Below are 23,689 nucleotides of genomic sequence, written 5' to 3'. Positions count from 1 at the left end.
ATTTACTTCATCGCGAGTATTAAGGCCATCAGTCCTGGTGTCTGCATAAAACAAGAATTTGCGGCTTTGTCCATCAATTATCTCTGTCTCTTTTAAACCAAAGCTCGCACCCGGGTCGAAAAAATCATGCACCTGTGAGATAATGATTGCAGTGACCTGTTATTTTTAGATGTGAAGGTTGATGAACTGTTCCCAGGGCTCTTGTTTCAGCTTTATTGAGTACCTTGTTTGCACCAGGAATAAAGGTGCGCTTGCGTAAGCCATCTTTTCTTCGTTGAAAGTAGTCATGTATCTCCACAACATTTGTTCTTTCATCATCTTCATATAGGATAATTCTTTCGATCAAGCCATCCCACCGTACAAAATCTCCGTAGAAGGAATACAGCTCGTGTGTACATCGATAATAATGTGTTTTTTTTACTCCTTTAGGACACCTGCACCATATTAATGGCTGATTCAAATACTTACTGGTACTGAGTTATTTTACAAATGTTATGTGCCTTCAGATGTTGGATGCTGATTTCCTGCTAGAAGCTTTGCGGGTTTTCCTTTAAAAAATCTTAAATATTGGGGTGCCTGAAGTGCTGTGCTAGTATTATCTTGATTCGGAAGCGTGCGTGAACACACTGCAGACAAACAATTTGTTCAATCAGCTGTCCCCATTTGACAAAATCCTGGCAGCAGCAAGGTTCCTTAAAGCTCAAAAACATTTTGACAGTTCATTATCTTCGTGACCGTCTGTTGCACAAAGCTCCGAAGGTGGCACTTATAGAACATTAAGAACCACGCAGCCTATATGACCACTGCACTATTATGGTTGGGCACACATTGGCACGGTTGTATGCACCCATTCTTGAGCAGCAGTTGGGTAATTGGGCAGAGGGTGAGGGCGTACAGGCAAAGGGCCAGGCCAGTTTCAGGAGGGGTTTCTTCACTCTTGATCATATTCTGACACTCAGAGCCATCATTGAGGACAGGTTACATAGGAGACGGATTTATTGTAGCTTTGTGGATTTCCGCAAAGCATTTGACATGGTACCGAAAGCTCGTTTGATGCGTAGACTACAGGAGATGGGGGTGCCCATTGTGTTGATTTGGGGGATTATGGCTCTATACAGATCAGTGATGGACATTATGCACCCCGGAGGGGATATCTGATTCGGTTCATTCCACGACAAGGTTGCATCCGTATGTATGTACGGATCCGTACAGTACGGTATAGCCGTACGGTACGGATAAATAGTGTACGTTTTTTTTTTCCCCCTTTTCACAAATTTATTTATTTGGTTTTTTTAGGGGCATCTTGCCATTGGGCAATGGACTAAAGTTTATTGTATTATATATTGTATTCCCATTTTTGTGTCTTTTTGATGGTAGAGTCTAGACTGGTCACTATAGTATGATGTATCCATTGATAATCAGTCCTCAATCTTGACTCTTGATGTTTTATGTATTTTGATTCCGGTATCATGGTATGTTGAAGTTTTAAGTTAACTTTTCGCAATCGTGACTCATGTTTAGTGCTATTGAAATTTGACTAAGTGATGTATTCTAAGAGTTAAGTACGAATAACATTTGAAGCAATATCTAATGGATGTTTGAAGTAGTATCTATGTCTAGACTCTATGTAGTTCCTAGTATGTATAGGATGAAAAAGGTTAAAGTCACTATTCTTTTTGTTGTTACAAATGTTACGTACTGGTCACGTACCTTAAAGGCCGATCCGTATAGAAGTACGTACCTTCCGTATTCATTACGTACCGTACACTCCGTACCTTTCCACCTTGTTCCACGATTGGGGTGAAACAGGGTTGCCCTTTGTCTCCTACTCTATTTGGTATGTATGTTGATGAGGTGTCTGATTACACTGACAGAGAGGGTGATAGAGGTGCCCAGCTGGCAGGGACGTGGATCCCATTGTTGTTATATGCTGATGATATTGTGTTGATCTCTGACTCACTAGATGGTATGCAATGACAACTGGATGCATTACACAATTTTGCAAAGGATAGTGGATTATCTGTAAACCTTGGTAAAACCAAGGTTATGGTGTTTAACACCACATCACAGTGGATCAGGAGATCAGCACTGACTTTCGCATCAATTAGAGATTGAGAATGACAGATTTAGGAGAGTACCAGCAAAGGCCAGGATTTGCCAGCTGTGTCACATAGAGCCAGAGACAGAGTTAAATCATATTTGTCATTTTCCGGTATACTATGAGATACGAGGCGGCTTTCATTGTCTATTCAGAGAGGGCTTTGGACCGTTGGCTGGAGTCATGAGATATCAAGATCAGAGATGCCTCGGATTGTTTTTGCTAGAGCTGCACAGACACAGGGAGATGCTCTTGAGGAGATCAGGCAGTGGGAGACATTCACAAAGGGAGATCATTGTCTTCTTTAGAGCAGGGACTCGGCAATCACATAGCAATCTTCATAGCAGACTTTAGAGCCACCTATACCAGAGGTATATTAGTTGACAGAGGCATTGAGCTTGGGAGAGCTAGACGCCCACATCTACGAAGGCAACCACGACATCGACGGAGTCTCCATCAAAGGATTAGGACTATTCTAGCACGAGATGGGAGATGCCTAGTATGATTATTTTTTTCTTTTTTGCAGAAAAAAGATCCTTGCATTAGTTAATAAAACTGCCCAATGGGCTACAAATTGCCCTTGCAAGAGAGGGCTACATCAGAATGGCGGGAGACTCTCCCAATGAAAAAACAAGATATATAGAAGATTTCTAAATCAGAAGATAGGTGGGGGAAATAACCACACTAGTGGTTGGTACTGCCATCGGGGCGCACCGTGAACCATGGTGAAGAAGGGTCTAGGCCGCCATAGTCTCAAGAAAGCCTCATGGCACTCCTGCATGCGGTCATAACTACCCTGAAGGCGCTCGATTTGGCCCCTGAGAGTGTAGACCAGCTCCAGCCAGATGTCGCGAACAATCTCCATTGGTGTGGAAGGTCGAGCCTCGAAGATGCGAAAGGAGCGGTCTCTCCAAATGAACCTCAATGTGAGGCCGTAGATGAGCTCCCAACAATACTCTCTATCACTACTCAACTCCTGAGGGACGAGTTTTGTGGCAGGCTGAAGTGTAGGCCTGCCCTCCTGTATCACAATCATCCTGCTGACTGAAGCCATCTCAAAACGAAGAGCTAGGCCCGTAAGTGTGGACCAGGCAGCAACACCCTAAGTGTACTGTCTGGCTAACGAAAGCGCAGGCATTAGTTGCAGGATCCGAAGCCAAACCGACTGTGCCATGAGGCACTCCCATAGACAATGTCACAGAGTCTCTAGAGGGAGGTCACAAGCCGTGCATATTGGTGAGAAGCCGCTATGTACCAACCAACTCCCAAATGTACTAGCTCGGTGTGCAAATAGCCACTGGAACATGGTGGCTCTCCTTGGCTGTCTACTGTCCCACAAGCACTCCCAAAATCCAGCTAAGAACTCAGTTGTGAGACCTCCTCCTGCTAGTGGGAGGCTGTAGCAGGGTGAGCCTTCCTCTTAGCTGGCAGTATGTGGCGACCCAGCCGGGCTGTGTATTGGAAGAAAGGGATCCATGGGTGATCTGCAAATTATCTCATGACTTAGGACTATACCTGGGTCCCACTGCACTCGAGCCAAGAGTTGGCTCTCCCACGCCCAAAGACGCCAATGGCCTGACTTAAGATCAGCTGGGTCTGGGTCTATGACACATGTCCTCCCACTGATGCCCACACCTCTGATCCTCTGAAAGCGGCACTCGCCCACCTCTGGTGCCTCAACAAAGACGTTGTAAAGGCGGCCCTCCCTCTATACCTCGAAGAAAATGGAGGATCTTGTAACTGTACAAGCCCTGACTGAGATGAGAACCTCGAGTGGCGTGAAGGCCCCCATCCAACAAGGAGCTGCCGTCTCTAAAGGGGTGTGCCACTCTGCAGGAATAGCCTCTGTAATTTCCTGACACATGCTCAAAGCCCCCTTCATGCCATACAGCTGAATGTCCTCAATCTCCTTGGGAAGAGTTGAAAATTGCATCTAGTCTCCAAAAGTATGGGTTGGACCCTCTGCCATGGACCAAGGGGTTCCAAACAAGCGACTGTCTCAACCGCTCCTCAATGCATGTGGGCTGATGCTGCTCAAGCCTGCCCCGGAGTGAAGCAAGATCACCTGTGTGTGGGACTCGGGCTTGAATCTTGTGAAGCAACAACTCCTTCCAAGGCTCAACCCCTAGAAAAAGACCTCTGGCCACAACCTTCCCAAGGAGGGCTCTACTCTGTCGTGCTGGGTCTATGATCCCCAACCCTCCCTGAGAGCATGGTAAAGTGATGACTTGCCAAGAGACCTTGGCCCGAGCCGACCGTGTATCTTGTCCTGTCCACAAGAAGTTCCTAATCAGCTCTCTAGCTGGTTGATGCAGGAACTTGAGAAAATCTAGCAAGATGTGTACCACATAGTAGCCAACAACACTGGTTGACCAACACAACCCTATTTGCAAGAGAAAGCAATGATGAGCTCCAATAAAGAATTTTCCTCCTGATGGACAAGAGGAGAGGAGCTATCTGCTGCTCCGGTGACACATCCAATCCTCACCAGGCGACCACTCAAGCGTGGGAGCACTACCAACCCAGAAAGCTATTTGTCTTTCTCTAGTTAATTAGTGCCCCCGATGCACAACAAAACACCTCAAGAGCCTTGCTCACGCCTGTGTAGGTTGGCCGTTCGACCCTCCAGAAACAAACCCGAATCATCACCAAACTCAGCATCCAGAAGCTTCTCGCCGCAAATTGGCAACTGCAGTCCACGCAGGCCAACCTCCTGTGAAGTCAAAAACCTGCTCATCGCCTCTGCATAGAAGAGAAACAGGAAGGGGGCAGCCCTGGCGAACCAAGCATGAGAGCAAGAAACGCTCCCCTCTTCCCCCTTTCAAAAGCACCTGATTGTGTGCCCACCTGTAGAGAACTGAAACACCCCTGATCCACGCATCTAAGAGCCCCATCCATCGCAAAGTGCCCTCGAGGAAGTCCCAGTCAACTTTGTTGTACACCTTCTCAAAGTCTAGAAGGAGTATCACAAGATCCTCACCTATGAGACGAGCTAATGCAGACGCCTCCCAGAAGGTGAAGATGTTTTCAAGGATGCTGCACTCCCTGAAAAAACCAATCTGTGTCTCGTGTATAAGGCTCTCATGAAGCGGATGAATTCTCAAACTCAGAGCCTTTGCTAGAATTTTGTAGAATTTTGTAGTCTGAGTTTAGAATGGTGATGGGTCGCCACTATCGGATCTTGTCCAAGGACTTGGGGATAAGATAGATCAATCTCTTACTCATGCTGTCAGGTATCTCCCCCGTATGCAAAATGTGTTGGTACGCACTACAAAGGTCTAAGCCCAACACCTCCCAGTACTCTAGAAAGAAGATGGGAATCAAGCCATCTTCCCCTGGGCAACTACCCGAGGAAGTGCCTTGAGGGCCTTGTGCAGCTCCTCTGTGTCCACTGGGATGCCTACCGATGAAAAGCAAACTCGTGGCGGCGCTCCTCTATGGTGATCAACTCCTGGCAAGCCTGTTGTATCTGTCCCTCCATCCAAGGGCTATCCAGGTGATGCTCCTGCATCCACTCTAAGAACGCAATGCCCCGTCGAAGTCGTTTCTCCTCCTCCTTGGTCGTAGCCAAGCGAGCTGCAGACTCTTGAAGGAAGAAACGACTAAGCTCACTAAGGCCATTTGCCGCTCTAGTAGCAGGGCCCCCCTACAAGGCCATGCTCTCTGTCCACTGTGCCACAACCTGCTCTCTGAGCTTTGTATCTAACAAAATCCTCCATGGGATGAAAGCATGACACTGCCACTCCTCTGTCTATCTGCCACTGTGAGAATCACTCGTGGATGATCTGAAAAGGTGGTCCCTGCCAGTATGCCAACTGAGCCACCCATGTCACAAATGTAGTCACTAGCACATAAGCGATCTATCCTAGATAGATTTACGCTTCCGACTCTACGGTCCATCGACCGAGCGAAAGAGAGGCTATTTGAGGGCCGTACAAAGACTGCATGCTGCCATACATCTATAATCCTCGAAGTCATACATAGGCGCTCCCAAGCAGCCAGCTCTGTCCCATGAATAGTAACATGACTGCCCCCAGTCCTGGCCGAGGGGTTCTCCAACATGTGGAAGTCCACCCCATTGCACCACTTCTCTGTATGAGGCAAGGCCTCCACAAGGAGAGACCACAACTCAGCCCGTGCACTCGCCTGGTTGGGCGCATAGATGTTCAAGGAGCCTACAAGGGTACCTTGAACCTGCATGGTGACCCACTGGGCCCTGCCTGGCATCATAATGCCTCTGCCCACAATGGCCTGTTGCCATGAATCCGCAATGGTCATACATACACTTTCCTCCTTGGATGCCACCAGGCCCAAAAGAAGATGACCAAAATGTCTCATAGTGGCCACGCAAATTCTGTCCACAACGCCGAATATGGTTCTCACAAAGGTGGTGCTTCTGCAGCATGAGAATATCAATAGGACCACCCATTAAGCATCTCTGCAACTCTTGTCTTAGACGGCCTCGATGGTGCACAAACTGTGGACCTCCAAGGACTTGGAAGTTACATGAGACTATCCTGATGGAATCAATGGGAGAAGACTGATGCTGGTACAACAACCAGACGAGTTATCTTCGAGGCCGCTTTGGATGGGGAATAGTCCGCATCCGAATGACCGCGAGATAACCTAATCTGCATCTCGTGTCTACTAACCCATGCCCAAGATGCTCATGCAGTCCTCTGGGCCATAACCTCTGCCCAAGAATCCTCACGAGTGTATACATAACAAGGAGAGAGTTGTGCATCTGCAAAGAAGTGAACAAGAATGTGCGTGAATCTTGTAGCATCTGGCAAGGTCACTATAAACTTGGCCAACGGACACAAAGTCTGTACTAGATCTCTGATCCCGAGCTCCCTGTGTGGTGGGAGAATTTCAGGGCCAGCCAAGTGCCGAGTCTGGAGCTAGCCAAGTACTGAGTCGAATGTCTAATCTTGCTAGGCTTGCCCGCATAGTGGGAAGAATGGAGTCAACTTGCAGATGCCGGCCGAGGGGCCTAAACCCTAAGAAGAACAAGTAACAGAAGAAGAAGTCCTACCAACTTATGGGGACCCCGTCCAATGGGGCCCCAAGTGACATAAAGGATTAAAATAAAGCAGGACCCACACACACACACCAAGAATTACGCAAAAGCTGATGACATGGCAATTGTATGGACACTCCGGATTTTCCGCTGACATGATGACGTGGCACTCTACGGATTTCCGCGTTTTGTGCCGACTCTTGACGTGGTTGTTGTACGGAATTCCTGATTTACGCTGGCAGCTTTTTGGCATTGCTTTTTGGACCAGATGCTTTTGAGTTTGAAGGCTTTTCATGTAAATTGCTTTTGGGGCCTAGGGCCTTTAAATATGAGGCCATAGGCTCATTCTCTGGCATACTTCCTAGAGAAGGTGGAGAGTCTGGAGTACCGACTTGTATTGTGTTGATGCAATATAAAGAAATACCGAAAAGGGCGCCAAGGTTTGGGGCCGATACTCTTTGGGGTGGAATTCCGCGACTCCGGGTCTCTCTCTCTCTCTCTCTCTCTCTCTCTCTCTCTCTCTCTCTCTCAGTTAAGTTGTTATTGAAGTTCTAAAAGTCTGTTTAGTATGTTCTTTTCTATTGGCACGTGGTGCCTCTCTTGTGATAGTGGTATCAGAGCATCAAGCGTGTGCTTTTCTGAAAGCATACCGATCCTACCAAAGAGTAGATAGAGCAAACCGGCGTTTCCAAAAGTCTATTGGAACTTTATTTGAAGTATCTTCGGGTCCCGACCCCGGACATATTAGCTACTCCCACCCTTACTTCATCCTGCATCGAGCGCTCTCTCGTCTTCGTTGCTTTGTCTTACAGGGCATAAGCCATAAAGAACCCAAGACATGGTGTTCATGGATTCGACATAATATTTGCAGTTTCTGCTCGACGAGCTTCACGACATTCTTTCGCGGCATCCTCGGTAGAATCTTCCGATGCTGCAAAGTTTTCAACAATTTTTGAACTACATGTTACCTCCTCTCATGCCCCAGGTGGTACCTCCTCCTCCGGCAGCAGAAAGTACGAGAGCTTCCAACCGGAAACCTTCTCAGCCGTCTGTTTTGATCGGGGAAGTCTTCAAGAATATGGTGCAGCCATTTGACCGTGATCCAGTGCAACCGCCTTTGCCACCGCCATTGCCCCCACCACCACTTCCACCAGGCTACAATGGTTGGACCCCATATGGATACCCTTATTATCCATACCCGGGATATGCGCCTAACCAACCCAAAGATTTCAAGGATGGCGACACGATAGTCAAATTTTTCACTTTTTCCTGGGTGAAACATCGGAAGAAAGCATTGCTGTTCCTACAACAATTCGACAACATGTATGCTTTGGGAAACTATATAGAAGAATCCAAGATTTCTCGAGCAACGGGATTTCTTAGAGATAATGCTATGCAATGGTGGAGTTCAATCGCCACACAACCGCATGCTCCAAGGACCTGGCAAGCTTTCAAGACAGTTTTTGCATGCAGTTACATGACTTCTATGTTTGAAGTCCAGATTTTGGCAGAGTCGGGCAACTTGAAAATGCTTGCCACCGAAACCATGGAGGACTATAACGAGAGGTTTCTTGACATGTACCTTCCGGTGTCCTTCTTTAAGTTCATTTCCTTGGCGGACCAGTGCGAGCGCTACACCGTTGGACTACCATCACCATTGCAGGAATATTGTCTCTCCAAGCAAGTCTCTACCATGCAAGAGCTTATGGACCATGCCACGGTCGGCTACAAACTAATGAAGGGAAAGCTAGAGTTTACCACAGAAGGACCTCCGGCCACTAACCACAACTCTTGCCAACAAAGAACAAATTCTTGAGAGTCTCGTGAGAGTCAACCACAAAGGCCTCGTTTGACACCTCAACAACGAGACACCTTACTAGAAGAAGGCTGATGTTTTGGATGCTTTCAAACAGGACATAACTATTTTGGTTGTCCCCAACGCACTGACAGACCCGTGGAGCCGACTTCTGCATCGACGGTCGACAGAAACCCAGAACCATCTCCAGCCAAATGATCTAAACGGGCCATTGGATTAGTACTTGACATCTATGGCACACGCCTTGAAAGTACAAATGAATTGTTTCGAGCACATGGCAAAGTCAACAGTTTGAAAGCCCTAATTTTCTTTGACCCAGGAGCTATGGAGAACTTCGTTCATCCAGAATTCTTGAAGCAGATGGATTTGATTATGATGCAGAGGGTGGAGAAATTGAAGCTGAGCTAGCCACAGGGAAAACTCAAAAAGTGGTACCGCTCATTGGTGCTCTTCCAGTGACTATCCAAGAAGTCAATTTCCACATTATGAAGTTGGGCAATTGTGATGTTCTATTAGGCATGCCTTGGCATGACAAAAATGATGCGACTCTCCATGTTCGAAACCGAACCATCACCGTGATGCAGGAGGGCAAGCCAGTCATCCTCAAAGTTCAGTTGTTCGAACAAAACCCTGAATGAACTCTTTAGTTGTTTTAGAGTTAGATATTGTTGAACTTTGTTTGAGAAAGTATTGTTTGAAACTTTGTTTGAAGTTTGTTTGAAATGGATGGTATCTGTTTTGAACCTGTCTTGGTGCTGATTTGAAATGTTTGACTCTAGTTTTAATACTGGTTTTAGTAATTGGTGATTTTACTCCTGGGTGGAGGGTGAGAAATGATGTTTGAGAATGCTTGTTCATACTCATGGCCCGGACCCTTGTGGTTATTTGCAGGGGGAGTATTGAATGATTGAAAAGTGTTGTTTTTACTCATGGCCCAGACCCTTGTGGTTATTTATGGGGGGGGGGGGGTACTGTTGTTGTTACTCATGGCCTGGACCTGCATGGTTATTTACGGGAGGAGTATTAAGAAGTCTGAGCAGTGGTTACTCTTAGCACCTCCAAACGACGCAGGCTGCGGTCTGAGGGGCGTTTGGTTGTAAAAGGCCTCTATATCTCATGGCCCGGACCTTTTTAGATTATTTGCGGGAGGGGTGATGAGGGAGTCGTTGAACAGCTCATGGCATGGACTTGGATGATTATTTGCGGGGGGACTGTTCATCGGCGGCTTTATGTTTCCATGTCTTGTAACATGCATATGTGAGCATTTGTGTTGCATTGTGATGTGCCAACCACTGAATATTCCTAATTGGATGAGATTGCCTGGGTATGTAATTTTAGTGTATCAAGACACCCGTGGAAGATCAGTGCGGTTTGGGTATGATGGCGAATTTTACTACGCCGGAATATCAAGAGTTCCAACCTGGACGAAAGGAGAAGTCAACTCCTTGATCAAAAGAGCCAATAGGAGAAGCTAACTCCTTAACAAAAAGAGCAAACTGATTGTCCCTTGGAATGTCCCTCGGAATGACCCTCAGAATTTTTTTGAGCTAGCTTGAGTTGTTTTGCAGATATGCTGTAATCGCGGACGATTACTCTCTTTCAAGAAGGGGAGATGTCACAAACTGCTGACGTGTCAAAGCCTTGAAGAATAGAGCCAACTTGCAGATGCCAGCCGAGGGGCCTAAACCCTAAGAAGAACAAGTAACAGAAGAAGAAGTCCTACCAACTTATGGGGACCCCGTCCAATGGGGCCCCAAGTGACATAAAGGATTAAAATAAAGCAGGACCCACACACACACACCAAGAATTACGCAAAAGCTGATGACGTGGCAGCTGTATGGACACTCCGGATTTTTCGTTGACATGATGACGTGGCACTGTACGGATTTTCACGTTTTGCGCTGACTGTTGACATGGCAGTTCTACGAAATTCTGTGATTTACGCTGGCAGCTTTTTGGCATTGCTTTTTGGACTAGATGCTTTTGAGTTTGAAGGGTTTTCATATAAAACTGCTTTTGGGGCCTAGGGCCTTTAATATGAGGCCATGGGCTCATTCTTTGGCATGCTTCCTAGAGAAGGTGCAGAGTCTGGAGTACCGGCTTGTACTGTGTTGATACAATATAAAGAAATACAGAAAGGCGCGCCAAGGTTTGGGGCCAATACTCTCTAGGGTGGAATTCCGCCACTCCGTGTCACGTGTCCTCTCTCTCTCAGTTCACTTGTTATTGAAGTGCTAAAAGTCTGTTCAATCTGTTCTTTTCTATTGGCACGTGGTGCCCGTCTTGTCACAGGCCCACTGCCGACTCTAGAGCATCTATACCATGTGCCGCAAGGAATAGAACATGCACTCGAAAACAGGCTGCCTCTAGGTTAGCATGAAGGTCGCCCAAAAAGGGAGTGAAAGCATAGATGAAGGGGTCCCACAGTTTTTGATGTCGAAGCTAGAGAGGCCCCCTCGAACAGCCCCAAAGGCCGAAGGATCAACTAGAAGAGGAGGTCCAAGGAAGGGCTAGCTCCTACTTGAAATGAAGGAGCTGCCAAGAAACAACGGGCAGCAAGAGAGCGCACAAACCCAGTAGAAGGAGGAGGAGAGGAGCGATAGGGCGGTGGAGGAGAGGGTGCGGCAGGAGGTAGTGGGGGAACTGTGGTGGGGGGTGGAGTGGCGGCGGAGGGGGAGTCAGAGGGGGGACTAAGGTGCGGGAGGGGTAGGGGACAAGGGCGAATGGCAAGGATGAGGGGGCTCCTCCTGCTTTGGAGGGGAGGAAGAAGACGGGTTTGTGTCAATCCCTTGCGGTAGCGGTTTGAAGCGGTTTCTCGTAGGAACCCACTCCTGGCGAGGAATAGAGAGGCGACCACCAAGACGAGGAGCCTGGCCCTGTTGACGGTGGCCCTGAACCTAGTGCCACCCATTCTGAGACTGGTGAGCTGCCTCTGCTGAGTGAGTCTTTGGGGATGTCGGAAGCCCCGGTAGGGGGGAAGTCGAAGCTCAAAGAAGGGCCCGTTCGTGGGGCTTGTGACTGTGGAGCTGGTCTGGATCTCCTGCAGGGACATGCCCATGCACGGTGGCCCATTTGCCTACAAATGAAGCACTGGTTTGGGAGGCCCGAATACTCTACTCTTGGGCTGAGCCATCCACCACCCACTTGAGGCAGCAAAACCTCCATCAGGAGGTTATGTGTGTCTCGAATAAGAACCCTCACAGTGGGGTAGTCCTACGGCCTTGGCCGCTACTGAGGCTGCAGTGCGCTTAGTCTCCAGGACTGTCCCAAACATGGAGCCAATCCTGGAGAGTAAGGGAAGATACTCCCGCCTCAGTCCAGGAAAGCAGATCGAGATAGGGATATCTGCCTCCTCCTCGATTACATCGGTAGTTGGGTCGAAGCAGTGGCGCCACTTTTGGAGAAAGACTCGAGCCACTTGAATGCTGAGCGGGCTCATCCAAATCCCTTTGGCAGCCATCTTTGTAGACTCGAACTCTATTTGATAATATCCTCTCCTGAGACTCTCCACGTCAGTGATCTTGCCTACTTCGGTGAGAATTCGGGCCTGGAGCAGGTCCCAAACCTCGCCTGTGCTGGGTCGAGTGCCAATAATCTTGCAAATGACCGAGATGGCTTGAAGCCATGTAACCTTGGCCATCAAGCTCGCTTGCTCTTCTGGAGAAAGAGCAAGTCAAAGGGCCGGCTCTGTGGTGTTGGACAAGGGGGCTTCTGTCGAGTCACTCTGAGGTGAAGCAAGAACCGCCATTTTGTGTCTGCTGTTGAAGAAGACAAGGGGTTGGCGAGGTCGACGAAGAAGAAGAATCACTAGTGATCCGAAAATCACCCACAGGCAGTGGGGCGAGGCACAATTGCGTGAGGATAAGAAGGGGGGCCAAGCAAATAACGGGGGGGGGGGGGAAAGGGGGGGCGCTGGCGAAGGCGAGGGGGGGGCAGGTACAACAGTAGCGAGCAACCTCCCCAGTACGACTATTTACAGAGGCACACATTGACGATGCTCTTCAGCGACCGATGCAATACATTCTCAGACAATGACTGACGCTGGCATCCTGGGGCATTGATGATGATGCTGATTTTAGTTTTTCACTTAACTTCATTTTTATTTTGTACCCAGACATTGTATTAGATCCACCAAGATTGTATCAATTTGGTCTCGTAGGCCATTTTGGCCTTTTGAAGACGTTTAATATAGCATTTCATTTCATCTCTCTCTCTCTCTCTCTCTCTCTCTCTCTCTCTCTCTCTCTCATTTGTCTCTAGGCCTTTCGCACATGTAAACATTCATTTCATTTTCATCTCTCTCGTAGTGAGAGAAACATAGTGCTCCAACAAGATCTCAAGTAGCTGGATCACATCTCCCCTTTAGCGAAAGATTTCACACTACAGAGATCATTTCCTTACCATACTCGAGGACGGGTTCATATATCGACCACATAGCTCACGAGTGGCGTTAGGTCAGTTCAGAGTATTATCACACAGAATAGAGATAGAGGTGGGGCGAGCTCATGACATTCCCAGGGAGGAGAGAGTTTGTCGAGTATGCAGAGAGGATGTGGAGAGTGAGGAGAATGCAGAGCTTATGATGATATTAGAGGCAGATACGAGTCATTATTCAGAGGGAAGTCTACCCTCCACGAGATCATGTACCCTCGAGATCAGAGACAATTGGGACGCTACATGTTAGAGATACCGAGGCATAGAGATACACTTCTACTGCCACATACAGAGACACAGGTGGGGGAGAGACAATCACAGCTTATAGATTTTCTCCCAAGGGCCACATCTTCTCTACTCATAGATCCACTGAGGGGAGTGACTCTCCAGTAGGTTGAGATGAGCCGGTTGGCCAAACAACATTTGTGTGTTACTGGATGCCGGGCCCCACGACACCACCACAGACAGATCGAGATCCAGACCCGTGAGCGTCGAGCTGCTGAGGAGAGACGAGGCTAGACAATGGCTCACCTAATGGCGTTCATCCGAGCAGCCCTTGCTTCCGATCCTCCCATGTACCACATTCTACACCCTCCTATTAGCACAGGATGGAGGTAGTTAGCTTGATGCATCTGCATGGTTGTACTACCCTAAGCATATAGACATGCACACATCCTTAGCACTAGAGCTCCATGCCCCCACCATAGATCCCATCATAAACCAAGGTTTTCTATTTTTTACCAATTTCAATTATTGTCTTTTCCGATAGATGGAAGACATACACACGCATGGATATTTGAATTGTCTCACAGGCCGACTTCCACATCACATAGACGTTGAAAAATCTTTCTTTCTTTCTCTCTCTCTCTCTCTCTCTCTCTCTCTCTGAAAGGGTATTGATAGTAGATACATCTCTCTCTCTCTCTCTCTCTCTCTCTCTCTCTTTGTCATTTTATCATTTTGTCATTCTGTCATTTTGTCATGTTTTTTTTTCCGAGAAAAAGATCCTTCTATTAGTTAATGAAACTGTCCATGAGGCTACAACCTCCTCTACAAGAGAGGACTACAACAATCATGCTTGGGAGACTCTCCCAATTAAAAAACAACATATGTACAATGAGGCTAAATCAAGGGATGGGAGGAGGGAAGAGCCACACAGGTGGATGGTAGTGCCATCTGAGCACACCCTGGACCATGGTGAAAAATGGCCCATGACGCCAAAGTCGAAGGAAAGCCTCTCTGCGCTCCCTCATGTGTTCGGAACTGCCCTAGAGTCTCTCAATCTGATAGAAGCAAGGTAGGTTGGCTCTTGACACTACCTGCTGGTTTGTCAGCTACTAATGGGGTTTGACTCATTTGTGTGACAGGAGATGGAAAAATTGGACCGCCAGGGAGGCTGAGGCCAAGAGCAGCTCTCTGTGCCCGTGTGAGCACACCAGCCGGCTCTTCCACTTGCTTCAACCCATCTCGAGAGGCAACTACAAGAGTGGAAGGCGGGGCTTGTGGAATGGAGCTTACTGTGATTAGGTTAAGCTTTGAGAATGTAAACTCCTGCTGGTTCCGGCTTGTGCTTGCAGATGTGGACGCTCGTTGTTTTGGGCAATCCTTACTATAGTGATCCTTAGCTTCAGGGCAATGTCGGCAAGGAGGGGACCCTTCTGGTAAGGGACATTTGCTCTGATAGTGTCCATACTCCCCGCACCTGTAGCACAAAATTGGCCTATTTGAGGGGCGAGGTGGTCTCAGCCATTGCTACATGGGACCGGATGCTGACGTGTAGAAGCTTTGGGGAACTGAAGGAGTACTAGCATGATAAAAGTTGGGGGATGTAAAGTGGTTGTGCATACATTGCATAGGAGGTGTTGTCAGCAGAGGTGGCATCGGATTCTGATGGCTATATGGTGACACCATGTTTGATGCACGTGCTAGCCCTTGTTGGAGAGAAGGATCTAGACTTTGTTGTATATGCCGTAATCCCTTGATATAGTAGCAATCCTTGTCTTAATGCCCAGACTTCTCGCATAAGTGGCAATAAGCCCGAAGGGGACAGTCCTGTGGAGGATGTCATGGAGAGCGACACGAGCTGCACTATACCATAGCCTTAGTCTCCTGTTGAGAGCGAAGCTCTTCTAGCTCTCTCTTGATTTGATCCAAAGCCTCAAGATGTGGGGGTTTCTCCTGGCGAAGAGAGATATTTTTCCCCTCTTGAAGAGCGCGTTGTAGTTTCAAGGCTTCAAGTTCTCTATGTAAAGAAGCCAATGGATCAGCAGGACTTTCCGTAAACACAGAGGGGGTCTCTATGTGAGGGGAGTTGTTGAACAACTTCCTAGCCCCCTCTATCCTAGTAGAAGCTGTGATGAACTCCTCCAAAGTGGCGTCGGGTCGGAGACTCTCTCAGAGTTTTTGCTGAGAAGTTTTGGGAAGCACCTTCTCCACCCACTTCTTAACCATGAATTCACCGGGTTGCTGGGGAAGCTTGGCAACCAGAGACTTGGTCTTAGTCATAAGCTTTGCAAAAGTCTCCTCTGGCTGGAGCACCATGTTGGCCAACTCATCCAACACCTTCTCCTGGTAGTCACCTGGCCTGAAAGCTGCACAGAACTATTGCTCGACTGACCGCCTTGTATGTGTCATGCAGTGACCTCCAATCCAACAGAGCTTTGGGCAAGAAAACCTATAGCTGGTTGAAGAGAGATCTAGACTCTACTAGACCCAGGCCGGACCAGGGACGAACCAGGGACGAGGAGGGACTAGACCAGGGACGAGGACTGATTGGACCAGGCTAGAGAGACCAGACCAATTGGACCAGGGTGAGAGAGGACTAGACAAGATGGACCAGGGCGAGAGAGGACCAGACCAAATGGACCAGTGCGAGAGAGGACCAGACCACCAGGCTACACAGTGCCAGGCAAAGTAGGTGAAGCTAGATAAACCCAACTAGCTTCAAGATTTACACCTCACAGAGAGAGACTTCAGTTGAGGTCCCACCGTGATCGCCAAAATGAGAGCACCTGTAGTGCAAATAGTGTGTCGTGCTCTCTACAGTGGGTGCTCCTCAGTGCAATGAGCGTGAAAATCTCACTCAAAACAGACTGGAAACAGGAAACAATAGAAAACAACTGAACTCACAGAGACACAACAACAACAGTAGACCACAACAAATGATTCAACTATCTCAAAGAACTGATACAGACTCTGGCGTGGTAGCACACTCGGCTCCAGTCCAAGATTCTCAAGTACAATGGGGTGTCGAGGCTCAGATGTGCAGGGATGGTGAATAAGTGCTCTCTGTCTAGACTCACTCTAAATGACTACGTTCGACCATATATGAAGATGATGATGCTAATGACCCAAAATATTATATGTACAATCATAAAGAGCCACCAACGGCTCATAAATGTTCAGTCACCTAAGTCTATCTCCAAACTGAGTGGTGGTGGTGACCTAGCCACGATGTCCACTAGACCACCGTCGGTACCCTGCCACGTGTCACTCCCCAGCCCAGAGGATCCGTCCAGTGTGAACCAGACCATCTGTAATCAACTGTCCAACTGTTTGTCCTGTGAAGTGACACTGTAGCCATGCTACATACATGTAAGACTCAAAATAGTACAATCCATATTGGTGGCATAGATGCAATGTTTCTTACGTATGTTGCATTGGCCACCCCGCCGTCCTCGGACCTTGATGTCTAAGATACTGGAGCACTTCTGGTCTACTTCTTCTTAGAAAAAGGGTCTGCGCCTGCTTGTGATGGATAAGTTAAGTACTCCAAAGCGTTGTGGTGGTCTGAATATTCTGCATTTGGGTTCGCATGTTATAGCCAGAAAGGCCACTTTGTTGTTGGTGTTGGTTGAGCAAAAGCAGCGTTGGACGCAAATGTTTGCGTTTCTGTGCTCTCATGCGATTTCTACGCCAACTTTTGGCCATTGGCAGCCGTTGTATTGGGATGTGGTTTTTGGTAAGTTTGAGGCCACAATACCTGGATGCCCCTTTGCTTCCAGTCTTGTAGCGGATTGGAAATCATGAGAGTTGTTGTGGCATGGTAGAGATGATGCCTGTGGAACTCACTTCGAATAGAAAGTTTACATTGGAGTCGGGTTTTTGATCAAACTCTTGTTCAATGATCTCCTAGACAGGCTTATTTTCTCTCCCAGAAAGGTATTGACAGCATAACTGATGTGACTGACGCTACTGGACAGGTGCTCTCATTTAGACAAGCTGCTTCTACTTTTGGACTTGGGATTCACTATAGGCGCATGTGGGACAATATTAAAACTCTAGTTGACTCCATATCTCTTGTTCCACCGTTGGTTATGGAAAACCGAATTTGTGATTGGCACTATGCTGGTTCTTCGCTCTCTTCGATTTCTGCAAAGAAAGTGTATTGTCATTTGTAGTCGTCCTCCTGGATCCATGAACACTGTAATAAGGTATGGAATATGCACAAGAGCGTCACATGGTGGCAGAGTAAAGTCGTGAAAGTGTGGCATGCAAAATTGCCTCCGAAGGAGAGATTGTTAATGTGGAGATGCGTCGTTGGGGTTCTCCCGATTGGCAAGTTTCTGCGATCTCGAAGATTGGACTCTTTGCGATGTGTCCGATGTGGTGCAACAATTGAGAACATTCCACATTTATTGTGGTCTTGTTCTCACACGCTATAGTTTGTGGATTGCATCTCCACAGCTCTTCGCAGGGAAGCTCCTGCTGCCTCTTCTGCTAGAAAGTGCTAACTTGGGTTTGCTTATATATTAACTTAGCAAAATTGCCCTACCTACTTTTGTTGGAAAGTCACTTAAAAATAATAAGTGAAAATAACCAAAAATAGGAAAATAGGCTAAATGCATTGGAAAATTCCCCTAACAAATGCTAATGGATTCTGATGGGAATTCCGATTGCGTTTCCGAACCATGCATTTCGGTAAATCTTTTTGGATCTTTGGAGTACTTCTGCCACTGCTTTGGCCGTATGCCTGCTTTTTTGGCTGGGTCAAATATTGGGCGCTTTGGACGGTGTGGAGAGTTCGTAATTCCCTCATGTTTCAGCAGATTCAGTGGATTATGTTTCCTTCTTCAAGACATCTCTTCTACAGTCTCTCCGAGCTGCCTATGACTTGGACGAGCTTCCCATTACCCATTACGAGCTCTACTTTGACTGTTTCTGATTCCTGTTTGTAATTTTCATGGGTTTTCCTCGTCTTGAGTTTTCCCATTGGTAATTCAATCTGATATTACAAATTTAAAAAAAGTGTATTGTTTAAGTATGTGTCGAAAGAAAGATCAACGTGGTCTGGATGTGATTGCTAAATAAGTTACAATGATCATGATTCTCATTTAAGATCTCGATGGGGATAACGATGTGAATGTTATGTGTGTCATCTTTGTGCAAGTGCTGGATATGTGCAGTCTCTTGCATGTGAATGTAGAGTTAGTGTCTTTTTCGTCCTTATCCCCAAATGCCATTTTCCAACAGCCGTAGGAAAAGAAAGGACTATAGCAACCACATCATCGACACAACGTATACCAATTGTAGAGAATTTTTATGCTTTCCGAGGATAGGAAAGACTTAATAGCTGTGGAATGGCTCTACACCAATGTATGCTCAAACCACAAATAATTGCCTATGAGTTGTGGTTGTCCAAATCAATGGAGAGAGCGCAATATTTGTTGCCAAGCTAAAATCAAAGAGGTGACAAATGGGCAACCAAGTATATGACCGAAACCATATCCACAGATGAGATCCATATAATCAAGTGTCCAATGACCATATGTATGAATTGTCATGTTGCTAACACGTTAATCCACGATTGCTGTTGTCAAAGAAATGTGGGCAGCAAAGAGGCGGGGCAAGGTGAGTGGTGCTGGTGGGGTAATTAGGAGGAGGATGCTAAATTAGTTTAGTGACCTTATTGAAACAAATGAAGTCTAGTGAATTCAAATGATGGGCTTGCAAGAGAAAGAAGCACGAGAACAGGAAAAGCAACCTCAAAGGTACATAGACACATACACGAACCACCCCCTTCCATGAAGTGGGTGATATCTTATCAAAAAATCAATTTTAGGTTATTTCAACACCCCGCTTAATCATCAAATCACTTGTAAAATGGAATCATCACATGTTTAAAGCAACACAGATTTCCTATAATTTAAAGGATTTGATATTTCTACCTTGTCACATAAGCTTCCATTGGAATCTTTAACTGTGTAACCCATGAGGCTGGAAGAAGCCAGTGAAGGGGCTTTGTAAATCCATTTTTTGTGGGATCCTCACAAGATACTTTATCAGTTCCTTTCTTCAAAATGCCTACAGTTGCTCCTGCCTTAATGGGTGATTTAGATGATAAATTAGGATTGCTTTCTGTACTTCCAGTGGCTGAATTTCCAGACAGAGGCACACCTTCAACTTTAGAGGTATCTGTATTATTGAGAGATCCTGCAGTAACATTGGGTGCATGAACATCTTGAATTTTGTTGAGCAATGTTTTTGTGCTGGTCACTGGAATGGGCTCCTGAAGATCCCCAGCACTTAAAAATGTATCTAGAACTCTCTCCCATTTGGAGGTATCTTTCAAATCCCAGGACATGTTCTCGATGCCTGACCTATTTGCATTAAGTTGCATGTTGATGAAAATGTTGTGCTGGTTCCACATATATTCAACCCCTTGGTAAGGAGAGCTTTGAAGGTCATACCGGTGCCCAGTGCTAGGCTCGATAAAGAAGTAATCTGGAACATTTCGCTTGTTTGATGTTACCAAAACCCAGCAGTGAAGCCTTTTATTGTCAAAAATATCAGGGTTTTTGGCTTGCAGGTCGGCCTTACTTTGCAAACATGGTTTTCTCATCACAGCATCAGTATTAGAAACAAGTTCTTGTGATTGTTCTGAATTTTCAGAGAGTATCTGAAGGGGTGGCCTATCCTTGCAATAGAGGAACAAATTGTCTTCCTCTTCCTTCTCACCCATCCGTAGGTCGTGATCAAAGGTATCTTTGAAGCTTCTTATGAAACCTGTCGCCTGTATATCCCGTTCATGCTTCTGGCCCTCAAGGAATTCCCCATTCAAAGCTGGAAGTGCTTCATGAACATAATTGGTGTTTGTAGCCTGCATTTATATGCATATGTCATCTGAAATATGTCCTAAAGCTTCTGCAAAGAACTGTATTGAACTATGCGATCCATGTGCATGCATGGGATAAAAAACTTGAACTTCATGGCTTAACCTTAGGCAGCTTTTGAGTTGCAGAATGATTTTCTTTCTCTTGATGCGTTTCCTTCTCCTCCTTATCCTTTAAAGCAATGTACGGGCAAAGAATGGCTTCCTACTACACAAAATAAGAGTTATATTCTTCTCAAAAGAAAGACTCTCAGGCTACAGCGCTATATTTACATGTTATACTAGGCAGAAAAAATTCAATTTATTGACCAGCTTGCTACTGATACTGTGCATTTACCTGTCCCCCCAACAAAGTGTATCTATATCTATGTAGCTCAAGTAGATAAGCCCAAGACATCTCTGATCCTCATAACTCATGACCCTAGAGAAAGGACCAAAATCCTCTCTGAATACGCAGTGGAAACGGCCCCGTATCTCATAGTACACTGCAATGACAGATGTAATGTAGCTCTGTCTCTGGATCTAACTAGCATAAGCAGCATATCCTGCTGTCTACTGGTATCCCTTTGAATCTACCAGTCTCAATCTCCAGCTCATGTGAGGATGTGCGTATCTGACGAATGGCACACCGCAAACCATGAGACATATGTGTGTCCATGTAGTTGGGTCGAATCATAAACCCATCTCTTGTGAGTTGGAGAAGATGCTCTCTATAGAAAGCCATCGTCATGCTCAACTCCTGTGGGGGCTCTATCCATGTCCTCTTGGTATCCAGCTTGATCAAGTCTTGACGAATGAGTCTAGTAATCTCCACCCGTGTAAAAGACATCGAGGGTGCCTTAAGAGAGTACTGGAAAGGGGGCAGCCTGTCCATGGTGAAGCCATGCGTTTGAAACCATGATGATATCTGTGCATACCAGCATGAAGTGTCCCCCTCAAGAGCTGACTGTCTAGAAGACTCAAGGGCCAGTCTAGCATATCTGTCTCTAGTAGTATCCCACAAGTTGTGCACAGAGGAGATTGATTTGGTAAGCGCCACAATCTCCATAGGAGGGGCAACTAGCTCTGCTCGAATGATAGCGTGGGGTACGGAGGCCTTGGCTGTGATCAATCGAGAGATCATAGATACCAAAGGCCTCTCCATACGTCTCCAACCATCCTGACCTATAGAAGGTCCCCATATCCACCCATCCTCGCCTATAGAAGGTCCCCATATCTGCACCCCATACAGCATAGCTGAGGCTACTAGAGTATCAAAGATCCATAACTTTGTCGGAGGTTCCTAGAACAGAACTTGTGAACACATCCTCTCTAAGCCTCCCAAGGCCGCAAAAGCTCTAGTCAGTCTAGTCTTTGCTGCTCTCCACAAAGAAAACCTCGGCCCAGTTAAGACAACCCCAAGGTAAGTGTATGCAATTGTATACTCTACAATCTCCTCACCATATGTGAAAATCGGTGCTGATCTCTTGATCCACTGTGGTGTGGTGTTAAACACCATAACCTTGGTTTTACCAAGGTTTACAAACAATCCACTATCCTCTGCAAAGGTGTGTAATGTGTCCAATTGTCGCTGCATACCCTCTGGTGAGTCAGAGATCAACACAATATCATCAGCATATAACAACAATGGGATCCACGTTCCTGCCAGCTCGGCACCTCTATCCACCTCTCTATCAATGTAATCAGACACCTCATCAACATACATACCAAATAGAGTAGGAGACAATGGGCAACCCCATTTCATACCAACGGTGGAGTGAACTAAATCCTGACGGATGAGTCTATTAATCTCTACCCGTGTCAAAGACCTCGAGGGTGCCTGAAGAGAGTATTGAAAAGGAGGCAACCTATCCATGGTGAAACCATGTGTCTGAAACCATGATGTCATCTGAGCATACCAGCATGATGTATCCCCGTTAAGAGCTAATTGTCTGGAGGACTCTAGAGCCACCCTGGCATATCTGTCTCTGGTAGTATCCCACAGACTGTGTACAAATGAGATTGATCTTGTGAGCGCCTCAATCTCCATAGGGGGGGCAGCTAATTCTGCTCGAATGATATCATGCGGTACAGAAACCTTGGCTCTAATCAGCTGAGAGATCATAGATACTAGGGGCTTCTCCATACGCCTCCACCCATCCTGGCCTATAGAAGGTCCCCAAACCTGCACCCCATATAACATAGTAGAGGCAACCAAAGTATCAAAGAGCCATAACTTTGTCCTACGTTCCTGGAACTGAACCTGTGAACACATCCTCTCCATTCCTCCCAGAGCCGCACCAGCTCTAGTTAGTCTAGTCTCTGCTGCTCTTCTCAAGGAAAATCTCGGCCCAGTAAAGACTACCCCTAGGTAAGTGTATGCATCTGTATACTCCACAATCTCCTGACCATATTTGAAAGTGGGTATTGATCTCCTGACCCATTGCAGTGTGGTGTTAAACACCATAACCTTGGTTTAAACCAGGTTTACACACAATCCACTATCCTCTACAAAATTGCGTAGTGCATCCAACTGTAGTTGCATACCTTCTGGTGAGTCAGATATCCGCACAATATCATCAGCATATAGCAACAATGGGATCCACGTCCTTGCCAGCTGTGCACCTCTGTCACCCTCTCTATCGATGTAATCAGACACCTCATCAACATACATACCAAATAGAGAAGGAGACAATGGGCAGCCCTGTTTCACTCCAATGGTAGAGTGAACTAAATTAGATACCCCTTTCGGAGTGCGTACACGTCCCATCACTGATCTGTACAAAGCCATAATCCCCCAAATCACCTCTATGGGCACCCCCATCTCCTGCAGTCTGCGCATCAATCGAGCTCTTGGTACCATGTCAAATGCTTTACGAAAGTCCACAAAGCTACAATATATTCGTCTCCCATGTGCTCTGCCCTCCTCAATGATGGCCTTGAGTGTCAGAATATGATCCAGAGTGGAGAAACCCCTCCTGAAGCCGGCTTGACCCTTTGCTCGTACCCCCTCGCCCTCTGTCCAATTACTCAAGTGTTGCTCCAGGATGGATGCATACAACCGTGCAATGTGTGTCCAACCATGATAGTGTGGTAGTTCCCAGGCTCTGTAGGGTCACCAGCCTTGAAGATGGGCACAATATTAGACAATCTCCGAGTATTAGGTAATCCCTCACACATGGCACGATTGAACAACACTGCGAGAACCTCCATCAGCATATCCCTCGCATG

General features: G+C 46.8%; 1 protein-coding gene across 1 annotated transcript in view; it reads right to left on the bottom strand.

The window, feature by feature from the left end:
- The window catches only part of LOC147457446 (dynein regulatory complex subunit 7-like), a 318,156-nt gene that overhangs the window by 33,553 nt on the left and 260,914 nt on the right, over window positions 1-23,689 (bottom strand). Inside the window, exons 21-24 of the mRNA XM_086512336.1 lie at window positions 20,586-20,684; window positions 19,536-20,467; window positions 224-434; window positions 7-132 (exon numbers count right to left, since the gene is read on the bottom strand). Coding sequence (XP_086368462.1) covers window positions 7-132; window positions 224-434; window positions 19,536-20,467; window positions 20,586-20,684 — 1,368 coding nt within the window. The remainder of the gene's footprint in view (window positions 1-6; window positions 133-223; window positions 435-19,535; window positions 20,468-20,585; window positions 20,685-23,689) is intronic.

Source organism: Adiantum capillus-veneris, chromosome 5 (genome assembly GCF_014529385.1).
Source record: "Adiantum capillus-veneris isolate H3 chromosome 5, ASM1452938v2, whole genome shotgun sequence".
NCBI lineage: Eukaryota > Viridiplantae > Streptophyta > Polypodiopsida > Polypodiales > Pteridaceae > Adiantum > Adiantum capillus-veneris.
This window is presented reverse-complemented; position numbering and strand designations above follow the sequence as displayed.